Genomic DNA, 12,316 nt, shown 5'->3' on the forward strand with positions numbered 1-12,316 from the left:
CGACCAATTTTTTTAACTGTGAGAAGCTTCAAACCAACAAGATGAAACAATGATAACAACAGTCTTGTTTGAATTCCTCATTTCGCAAGTTCTATGGTCGAAACAATGGCCTTATCAATATCAACAAATACAATGTATCGTTAGGTCAATACTGACTAACATTTTTCATACTCATTGTTAGGTCATGATTTATACACTGAAATTTATATGAAATTTTCTGTTAAACCAATCATGACAAGCAGCATACGGTGGATGTGACCAGTCTGCAGGGGATGCTTACACCTCCATATGGCACCTAATCCCGTCTCTGATGATTTTTGAGGTCCATGTTTGCTCTACTTTCAATTTTTATTATACATATGGGCTATGAGCTTGAAAACTGTTAGTTATCTGAATTCACTTATCTCCAATTTTCATAAGGCAAATTTAAATTTCTATAAACTTACGGAGATAACGAACAGTATTCAAGATCAAAAGTCCATAAAACAATACAAAAAAGGAGCAGAGCAAACACAGATCTCCAAAACATCAGAGGTGGTATCAGATGCCACAGAGGAGTGAGCATCCCCTGCCAACCGGTCTCACCCACCGTGTGCTCCTTTTCATGATCTTGAAATAACGGAAAATTCGTCGTCAATTCAGTGTATAAAAAATGGACTAACAATAAGTATGAAAAACTTCAGTCACCATTTGACTCAATGATAAATTTTATTTGATGACAAGGTCATTGTTTCAACCATAGAACTTACGAAATGATGACTTTAAATGAGACTGTTGAAAGTCTTGTTTCATCAACTTGTTCGTCAATAATTTACCTCGTTTTAGACATTGTTCATACGTAGAGCATGCTCTTGCATATCGAATCAACTGAGATATATAAACTCCTTACGCAGGTGATGAAGGTATATTGCTGCATAAGTAAGGAAAGTTGACAAAAGAAAAATTAAAGTCTTCACGTTTATCAAAGAGCTTGGTTGTTAGATTACCATTAACGTCTTTTTCAAGTAAAATATCCAAATACATGTATGAAAAAAATTTGTCAGACTATGAGGTACCCTTACCTCAAGCTCAGCAGGATATATCATATCGACATACAGAATTGTAAGAATGGAAATTACTATTGTTACAATACGTCATCGATATCTAAATGCCGAGTTGAAGGCCACAGCATGTGTTTTCTTCTTTTCATGCATAAGATTTTGCACAAATTCTTCTTCATATGAATACAAAAATAGGTCTGCTAATAACAGGGTGCAACTTGTACCCATGGGAATTCCAATAGATTGTTGGAACACCTAATCTCCAAAAACAACATAGATATTGTCAAACAGAAACTCAAGCATCTTTTTCATGTCAACTTCAGAGTACTTTTGTGTACAATCAGAATGTTTTTTTTAATAAAATAATTTTGCAAATAACCAATGACAAGGTAAGTAAATTTACGATTTCCATTTTTATTGAAAAAGCTGCTGTCAATGATATCAAAAAGCCTTGATTTTAATCTATTGTGGGGAATGCTTGTGTATAAAGTTAAAAAAGTCATAAGTTTTTGAGAAGTTAATTTTGGTAAAACCTTGTTACTTCAAATTGTCCAAGTTCCTTGAAATTTTTAATTATCCACAACTGATTAACACCACTTCGTAAGTTCTATGGTGGATACAATGACCTTGTCAGCAAATACAATTTTTCATTGAGTCAAATTCAGAATGACGTTTTTCATACTAATTGTTAGTCCATTATTTATACACTGAATTGACAACTGATTTTTCCGTTATTTCCCGATCATGAAAAGGAGCACACGGCGGGTGAGGCCGGTCCACAAGGGAATGCTCACTCCTCCATGGCACCTGATCTAACCTCTGATGTTTTGGAGGTCTGTGTTTGCTCTGCTCCTATTTTGTATTGTTATCTCCATATGTTTCATTATCAGGAAGAACATTAAAATAACAAAAGGTTGTGATCTGAGGACTTTTAAAACAAGATTCTTGAATACTCTGCATTGTATCTCAATTTAAAATTGACTGCATAGAACATTCTCTTGCAAGCCAAATTATTTGGGAATAACAACTGATAGTTTCAACACTCTAATGAAAAATTCTGTTTGAAACGGTCTGCTTATGATAAAAACACAATTACTGCCCATCAGAATTTCAACAGATTGATAGGAAGAACAGACTACATGTTCTTAGATATTGGTAAACAGGAATTCCAGCATCCTTTTTACATTAATTCCAAGGAACGTGTGTACATATTCAGTGGGTTTTTTTTTTTTTTGGTTTCATTTAACATTTAGCAATTTATTTAAGATCAGCTATGGAAAAATACTTTCTTCTATTAAAGTGAAGGAGACAACTCTAATTATTAACATTAAAAGTAGTGTAGCAATTTGTATCCAGTCTTAAAATCTACTTGTTAATTTCAATCTAACACAAGAATCTAACATTTTATACAAAAGTCATGAATATGAGTAACCACTGTAACAGCTCAAAATTGAATGTAACTAAATGTAAAATGACTTGGATTTGAAAAAAATATGATTTTGCAGTATGTTTAAATATATGTTATACTGTTGCACTACATTTCTTGAGAAGATATATTGAATATTTTCCATGTGATTGTCTACACTGTATTAGAACTTTATCCCATATTTGGTCCAACTCTCTTCATGGTTAACATTTGTTTAGGAATGTTAGCCTCTATTACCTAGGGATTGATGATTAAGTTGTTCAGAAAAAACCATACAGATTCATATAATATAAACTTCAAGTCTACCATAAACAATGTTTAAAGGCTTGATGCAAGTATTTTTTTTATATCTACAATACAGATAAAGTTTTTAAATAACTTTCATATACTTGGCTGAAAAAGAAATTTCTAAGGCAGAAATACAAAAAAATATTGAAAAAAAGTGAAAATTTGGCACTTTTCCAAATTATTCCCCATAGGGTCCAATAGTAATATTTGAACTTTTGAGATGGCCCTCTCAGAAATCAGGATGGTAAACATTCCATTTTTAATCTTAAAACAATAAATTTATAAGAAAAATTAATTCAAGAAAATTTATCAAAATCTCTAGGGTAGAAATAATTAGACTTGGCCTCGTTTTATTGAGATTCTAAAGTTAGACATTACACAGTCAAATTAATGTGTATGTAATCTATACAAAATCAAGATGTTAACAACACAATATTAAATGTGACTGTGTTTAATATCAAAAAATTCAATAAAAAACATATCAAAAAAATATAAAAGTATATTGCACAAGCAGGTCTTATTTATTATAATTATGCACCAATCTTTGAAGCATTAGTTTGCCATCAGGATATATGCCCAGTTCTCCATTATGTTTTCCTGTCAATGGATGCACTCTTTACTGTAAGTCTTTTCATCAGCCACAATAAAAATATAGGAGAAAGGAGGCAGGTAGACAGGTCTGGTGCCTATTCTCGGGATCAACTGGGGCAAACTGGTGTCAGAGGTCATCTCCAAGGTAATGCCATTCAAATTCACAAATCTAAACAAAAAATATAATACCCCTGCTTTGCCAAATGCAAAAAAATAAAGTCCAAGGAAAATATGGTAAAAATACAGCGAAATGGAATTCTTTTACCACTAAATGTCCAGTACACAATACATTTTGTTGTGGATAAATTTTAAATATGAAAATCTCTAACTTATATTTTGCAGTTTTCTACTTTTATGAAAATATTTATTACAACGCTTTCACAAGATTTTTTTTTTTTTTTTTTTTACATCAAATCAATATGTCAATGTAAACTGCATCATCAGATCTAGTGTTGTGAAGGAAAATCAGGAAAATGATCAAAGACTGTTTTCAGCAAGACAGGCTTACTGTGGAATAAACTGATATGACTTAATTTGTCAAAATTTTCCAAAAAAAAAATATTTTGGAATGACCTGTACAAAAAATTGAATTAAGGAGGAAAAGCGTACCTATAAATATTATATTATAGCAAAATACCTTGACTTCAGATCTTGGTTTGGAGGTGTCAGGAGATAAATTTTTAACTGTCCATCAAGCTGAGGAAATGTCACATTTACTCCATCAGAAAGTAGATTCATACCATATAATGTTACAGAGCCTAGTGGAAACCTGAAAGGGACAGCATACTTGTAGCTCTGTGGTGAGCATCATTCATTAGTTTTAGAAATTTGTCATACAAAAATGCTACTGTCCTGATATATTTTTGAAAATTTGTGTTAATTTCTGTGATCGTACAGTCGGTGTTTTTCTACTTCTGTTCCTTTTGTGTTTGGCAAGTGTTAGACAGTTAACAACTTTAATACTGTGACTTTTATTTAGATAATGACCTTTCTGAAGAACAGTGGGCGTAAAATCTCACATCCCGGGAACTTGGAGAGGATGATATATTAAAGACTTTGTTTCCAACCAATTGTTTGTACAGCACGGTCAACCAGTAATCCTGCACAAAAATAAAGAAATTATTTCATCAGAAAAGAAGAAAATTCTGTTGGAAAAATATACCCAATTGCAGTGTATTAAGTAAACAATATTTTGTTTTAGTCTTACAGGATTGGGGTCCACTGTTGTGGCGTCCAACAGGGCATATTTACCACCATAGAAACTCTGTCTCAGGACGACGTCCACGCTGTTTTTAGCCGCCATACCCAGCTTGTCCAGCCACCTATTGGGAATAGCAGTGATGAAGGTAACAATTTATTTAAAGATCTCAAAATGTAAGATTTTGAACTGACTTTATTTTTCAAAAGAATTAGAATTGTAACAATTTTTTTCAGATTTCAAATCTAAGTTTTTGAACTGACTCAGTTTTTTTGAAAGTATCAGAAAACAGTTCTCAATTTGCGTAAGTTTTGTAATATTTTTCCTAAATGTTCAGAGGTCAAACTAAAAGAAAAATGTATTTTGTTAATTTGGTATACACAATCTAACAAAGAATTTATACAGAATTATTCTGAATTTCAGATATAGCCAAGTCAAGAGTTACCAGTTCTCAAAACTACACTTTAATCAAGTTCTACTGATGCATTTTGTTAAGCACTAGTCTACAAATACTTCTTTCAATTCACAACATATGTGGTGTACGTATTCTGGACTTACATGAAAGCAGCCACAAAAGCGTCTGAGAGCCCCTCGGCTCCCCCTCCATAAGCCGAGCTCGTCTCCCCCAGCCACAGTTTCCTTTTGTCCCCCGTTCCCTGGATGATCCTGTTCCCAGTTTTCAGCTCCTCCTCAAAACTGTCCAGGATTTCAGAGTTTGTGAAATCATTTACTGTAGCAGTTCTTCCATTGACATAGTATCTGTAAATATAGCAGGTTTAATATAAAAGCTAGTCAAGTGTAGAGTTTTACTGATAATGTGTTATGGTATAGCTTCAAAAAGCACAATTATTTTATTTATTACAACCTATCTGATATTTACCAATTATCACATTTTTATTATTATTATTATTATTTTTTTTTTTTTTTTTTGAAGTTAAAACTTTACTCCTTTGATAAGAAAAATCTTAGATAATTACTAAAATACCCCTAATTTGTTTCATCGAAGTCCTAAAAGAAAGTCCTCAAAAATCTCTTATTTAACACTATTTGAACAATGAATTTTTAAACCTGCATAACAAAAAGCTTTGTCACTAAGCACAATTTTATAGTCAGGTTGAATGATTGACATCCTAAATTAAAAATCCTATTTGTGATCAAAACAAATTCCTATTCAACTAAAAAAGACTGAATTTTCTGTTTATTGCTTTTTGTAATACACTGTCATAAGCTACATGGCCTCATAGTTGAGCAGTTGGGACATCATAGCTATAAGTTATGTGAGATTGAAAATATTGTAAACATGTATTTTCAACAACATAATTAAGAAACTTTGGCAATTTTAGTGTCTGTCAGAATGGTTTATTTAGTCTGGATATCTTGAATCCATGGATATCTCAAAGTACTTCGGAGATAACAAGATTTGACTGTGTATACTTACTGATGAAAATTTGGAGAGGTCACTGTTCCACCTCCCTGTGTTTTCAGGAATCTACAAAAATTTAACAACTTATTTAATTTTTCTGTCAAGAAAATGAAAATGATGAATTCATCCATGGGATGTAAAAGTACAATTTTATAATAATGGTACAATATTTTTATTGATAACACCATTTCACGCTCACCCGAGTTGATGGCTCAGGTGAGCTTCTCTGAGCAAAAAATGTTCTGCACCTGTCTGTGATGTGTTCTCTGTAAACCTTTAACATTTTTTTAATACTTCTCTGAAACCACTAAGCCAATTTTAACCAAACTTGCCAATAATCATCCTTTGGTGAAGGAAATTCATCTTTTTTCACATGAAGCCCTCCCCCCCCCCTCTTTTATGGGGAAATACCTGGTATTAAGAATTAGTGAGATGGAATCCTTTCAAAATCTTCTTCTTCTTGAATTACTTGGTAAAAAAGATAAGACTTTGGTTAATTAAAGCTTCTGATCAATACATTAAAATTTGTTCAAATGAGGGCCCCCAGCAAGTTATCTGCATAAGTCAGGTTAACAGAATAGTACTACAGTCTGTACACAGTGACTACAATATGATGAAACAGTTGACTTACTCTGTAAAATAACGTACTGTGGGCTCTTTGTTCAGCTGTGTCGTGCTTGGTCCAGTGAAAATTCTTCCTTGAATTTGGGGAAATTTGGCCAACATTTGTGAAAGCTGAAAATAAGCTTGTCCTAGACTCTCTGCAGTTATATTTATAGATGAATTCAAATGGTGAAAACTATTGGGCTCTGGAATAAATTAAATGTGTTTCACTTTGAAAAGATAAAATCATTCAGTGTTAAAGATATCATGTTTCATTTCTATTGAGTTTCTTACGATATTGTTGAATTGCCACAAAAATGCTAAATGTAAATTTTCTCTGTATGAATTTCGAGTTTATATCTTTACATAAAAATCATGTTTTTATCAAGTGTGCAAATATTACTGTATCCTCTTTAAAATGTTCCCATTTTTTTTTTAACATTCAACAAGAAATTTTATTGAAGGGACTCTGTTTTTTAAACATATTTGATTGTCAATGTGACACTAAGATTTGAAATGAGTTCCAAAATTATAGATATTCTTCTCCTACATTTCTAGACTGTTTCTGAAAGTGATCTAAGCCTAGTTAATCATTTGATTACCATTTCCCAGTTCCCAGCCTGCCATTCTATAGCCCCTGGACTGTGTGTACTTCAGCAATAGTTCTGCGTTTGAGCTGTTCCATTGGTCATCTTTTGTTCGTAAAAGAACATTGAGGTCAAAAATCAGATCCAAGCTGGCCTTCTGCACAAATTCATGGATTTCATCCCACATTCTAGCTGTAATAAACAAATCATATGATGATTGGTAATAAATGCTGAAACAATTCTTAATAAAAATAACTCACCTGCGTCACCAAGACCCTACTGTTCTTCATCAATAAAAGTTTTCCCTAAGTTAACTAGAATCTACACTACCTGAGAAGGGTTTCCATTAAATGATTCATATGGTTTGGTTGTTCTTGAGAAGATTTTAATTATATGTACTAATAATAGAGTCCATCTATAATATTATACATGTATGTTCCTATGCAAAACTTTAATTCCCTAATGCAGCCCCATGCTACCCTATGGGTCCTGATTTAAACAAACTTGATTCTACATTATTTTATAAAGTTCTCACATAAGTTTCCTCTTCTCTAATCCAGTGGTGGCTCTTGAGAAGAATGTAAAAAAAATTCTAACAAATTCTCATGAGTTCTCAATTATATCTTGTAGCTCTGCAGCTGAACAAACTTCATCACCTTCATCTTAGGATACTCTGTGACAAGTTTGGTTGAAATTGCCCTGGTGATCCTGGAGAAGGCATTGAAAATGTGAGAGGTTTACAGACAGATGAACAGACAGACCTCTGACACCTTTCAATCAAAAAAGCTCAGGTGGAATAAAAATTCACTGTCATATAGATTCATAAAATATCTGATACAGAGGTCACTTTGTGATTATGTAATATCAACATATACCCACCTGTCATATAGAACTCGGTTAGATTTTTGTGTTTATTCCTGAGGAATTCATATAATAGATCCTGTCTCTCCCATTTTCTCCCATGCTTCTTCGTGACATTAAAATGATTATTGACATCTGATAATGTGAAGGTACAAAAATCGGCAGCGGTTCCACCAAGTCTCAGGTATGTATTGGTGTATGGTGAAAGACCTTTAGCTAAAGTTAATACTTTTGAAGAACTGCAAAGGAAGATATGAAAAAAAAAGTTTTATACAGAGCTAGATAAATTTCGATTCATAGTAGGCAAAAACTATTGAACAAAACAGATCCATCATGAATCTTCTGTACAGACAACCCTATTCCATGTGTTCAACAAAATTGTTTTGAGAACATCGTTGTTGGCATGTTGGCATATGTAGGTTCCATTGTTCGTTCGCCCTAAAAATTGCATGATACGCCCGTCAAATATATTGTTCAATAATCATAAATTGGTTAAGGTGCAAGAAAATCAGATAACCTTGATTAACAGATTAACACAGATTTCAATGATCTAATTTCCCGTTCATGTTTAAAATATATTGTACATACATCTCTAAGAGATACAGTGTAGGGATTAATTATAACAAATAATACATCATATAATTCTAAACTGGCTGTGTTAGAACTTAACAAATATCCATCTGCTCGCCCTAAAACTTGTTCCAGTTACAGTGTATTGAATTTGATTCATGTTTTAAGCCAGATGCTATATGGCATTCACAATTTTGAAAGGGCACCATTGATCATCATAACAATTTAATGTTACTGAATAACCATAAATAAAATCTAATGAATTTCTTTCCACATTTTTAGGTTGCACAAATTTTTAAAAGGCACCCTTAAAATTGCCTATCAAAAAGTAAATAAATGAAATAATTAATTCATTTTCAGTATATACGTAGAGCCCCCCCCCCCCCACTCCTGACCCTGGGGCCTTGAAATTCACAATTCTGCAAGATTAGGGCCCTTGTTCATCATAACTATATAGGTAGTTCATCTGTCATATGCATATTGCCACAAATGGTCACACTCAATGCATGACCTGTCAAAGACCTGAAGACCTGTTTGGAGATTTTTTTTTGAGATCAAAGGGAGATTCTTCAACGGTAAAACCTTCAACATCCGCTGTTCATTTCTATAATGGACCTTTTAACATCTCAGTCCTTTAATTGTTTTCAAAACATAGCGCAATTCGTAAAAATAACACGGATGTTTCCCCCTAATTAACATTGATATTTATCATATTAGTCATCTAATTAACTATAGTGCAAACACTAAGACATTCAAAAAAATTAGAATCAAATCAAAAATTAATTAAGACTAAATAAACATTGTTCCTCATATCAAAATTTGAGAAAAAATATTCCAAGTTCGTAAAGGAAATAAATAGAAAAAATGATATAGGCCTATGTTATTTTTTAATTCATATCAGTTTATATATACAAATATATCTATATAAGTATTGGGCGAACCACATATAGGGCGAACAAGATATTGGGCGAGAAATATGTACCCCGGTAATTTTATTTCAATGAACACATGTTTAAAGTTTTCATTATATTATACAATACTAATTTAGTTTTTAATCATACATTAAACATCAATTTGTATGATTTGTCAGACATGAAGTTCATTAATATTTCCCTCCAAAATTTTTTTGTTTACATTTCACAATGGAGAATGATGATAGTTTGATAGTTTGATAGTCATATTTGTGTTTTAATAAATCTACTTTTTCTTGATATAGTTCTACTAATCTTTCATTTTGTTCGGGCGATTAATTGATATTGAACGAAAAATTCACATTACATGTTAGTTCTTCTTTATATAGATCAACCTCTTTGACCTTGTCAATGATTGGTTAAAACCTGCGACGAACGGACTCCCGCTGTCTTATGATTTTCCTATTTAACAGTGTAGATCAGGCAAATGAACCCGTTACCGCATATGTACATAGAGTGGGTCAGTGGGTTTAGAATCTTTTAATTATCAGTTTAAGCTCTGGTTTCTATTTGGGGAGGGGGTGCAATGTCTGTCTTCAAGATCCTGTGGAAAGGATACTTCCACTTTTTTGCAAAATAAAGCCACCTATCTAAAGTCACCTGAAAATTTGATTTGTTTAGGAGACGTTGTACAGTACTTTACCTTAAGTTGAGTTTCTCCCATTTGTGCTGGATGAGCCCGGAGTCAAGTGTAATGCCTACAAATTGACTTGATGTTGTCGAAATTATCGTGTCAAAAGTAATCAGTCATCTAATTAACTATAGTGCAAACACTAAGACATTAAAAAAAATTAGAATCAAATCAAAAATTAATTAAGACTAAATAAACATTGTTCCTCTCAAAATTTGATCCCAAGTTCATGGCATCTGACTGGATCAGTCGTACAAGCAGTGAGAAAAGTACGATATATCCACTAAATTTCTGTCTAAAATGATTGATGAAAACTTTCATTTCCCTCATTCTGCATTTTGTTTTGATTTTGAAATGTACTTCGATTCCGATTGAATTTGCCACTCAATTCGATCCCGATTATAATTAGGCACAAAGTTTTCTCTCTTCTGGTAAGAGGGATGGAGGGTGGCAGAATTCTTTGAAAAGCACAAATTACATTTGTTTACAGACATGCAGGCAATAGTAGAAGGTAGAATATTCATTTCATTACAAGTATCAAAAGAGTTCACTACTAAGAAATTAATTCTATAATAAAACCAACAATGAACCATATTTTTTCCCCTGCTTAAATTGCACAAGGCCACTGGTCTCTCAGTCTGTCTGTCACAAAATATTTAATCTTGGTCATAACTTTTGACTGAGAAGAGACAGGACCTTCACATTTCCTGTGACCTTACCAAACATGTTTTTACTTGACCCCATGACCTTGACCTTATTTTTTTTACTTACTATTCAAAAATTTTAATATACTTGGTCATAACTTTTGAATGAGAAAAAAATATGGATTTTATATTTCACATGTATATAACTTGTGAAAAAGAGACATTTTCAAATAAATTTACATTTTGCATAATGTGACCTTGAAAATGATGTTTGACCTTCTTTTTCATATAAAATGAACAGATGTGTAAATAAGACATTGACTTTTTTTCAAATGTACTATGTACTTTGACCTGTGATTTGATGTTTGGCATAATTATCAAAAATGCTTAAAATTGCATGACCATTTTTTTTTAACGAGAAGATTGGGTGGTTAAAACTTGTGCATTACCTTACATAAGGTGTTTTTTTCCAAATGTACTATCATGCAGGGATTTTCAATTTACAACTTTACTATCTTTGTGACTTTATGACCTTGACCTAGAAGTTTCACCTACTTATTTGACCTCAGTTCCTTGATCTTGAAGTAATTAACTTGCAATTTTAAAAGCAATTTTATTATAGATTCAATTTTATTTTCTATCTAGATCTTGTGTATAATGGACAGACATAAAAGGACATGTACACATGGACAAGAGAGTTACAATACCCTGTGCAATATTGCATTCCAACCACCATGGAACATACCATAATTCTTTTAAATTTGCAGTAAAGGAGTTGTAACAGTAACAGAAAGGGAGTAAAATGTGATAGACCAGAATCAAGGCCCTCGGAATATTCATCCAGTCATGTGTTCTTCCAATTAAACTATCAGACTATATGGGTGATCAAATCTGTCCGACAACATTCCTTCCTTCAGACACTAACCCACTGGCAGGGTCTTTTAGTGCATGGTATGGCACCAAATGAAAGGAAAAAGAAGGTGATGAACCAGACCAGTATTTGAACCCAGACCCACTAAATCTTGAGTCAGGTGCTCTAGTCCAACTGAGCCACTGGTGATTGATTCTGTCAGTCAACCACATTATAAACAGTAAAACTACACATATGTACCTGTTTGTGTTCATAACACTTTAACGCTTGTCTTGCATACAATTTTAATCACTTCTAGATAAACAGACTAAACGTTTCGCCAAACAATGTATGTATATTTATATATCAACACAAAACATTCCCATACCCCTCGCTTTACAAAACAGTATATATATAATAATTATATAAATAAAATATGCATATTATAGACCTCCATTTGTTTAAATAGACTAAATACTGGAATGGGATTAAGAATATTGTATTTCTAATCACACCTTCATTATTTCCTTGAGTTGTTTTTTTTTTTTTTACATAAAGTCCCTATCTATCCCAGTCTGAGACTAACATATATTGTGTAACCAAAAGAAAAAATATTAAAATGGACACATTATC

At 32.5% G+C, this 12,316-nt stretch overlaps 1 protein-coding gene across 1 annotated transcript; it reads right to left on the reverse strand.

Annotated features, from left to right (window-relative positions):
* Positions 1 to 3,189: 3,189 nt before the first annotated feature.
* Positions 3,190 to 10,302, reverse strand: LOC134250387 (heparanase-like; the record flags this gene model as incomplete). The annotated part of the gene is made up of 10 exons (XM_062732739.1): positions 3,190 to 3,514; positions 3,983 to 4,114; positions 4,333 to 4,445; positions 4,553 to 4,667; positions 5,102 to 5,302; positions 5,982 to 6,032; positions 6,598 to 6,775; positions 7,172 to 7,348; positions 8,036 to 8,256; positions 10,202 to 10,302. Coding segments are annotated over 10 exons (1,449 nt in total), but the record flags the coding sequence as incomplete, so codon positions are not given.
* Positions 10,303 to 12,316: the final 2,014 nt, after the last annotated feature.

Source organism: Saccostrea cucullata, unplaced genomic scaffold, assembly GCF_032062105.1.
Source record: "Saccostrea cucullata isolate Sc308-1 unplaced genomic scaffold, CSIRO_AGI_Scuc_v1 ctg102, whole genome shotgun sequence".
NCBI lineage: Eukaryota > Metazoa > Mollusca > Bivalvia > Ostreida > Ostreidae > Saccostrea > Saccostrea cuccullata.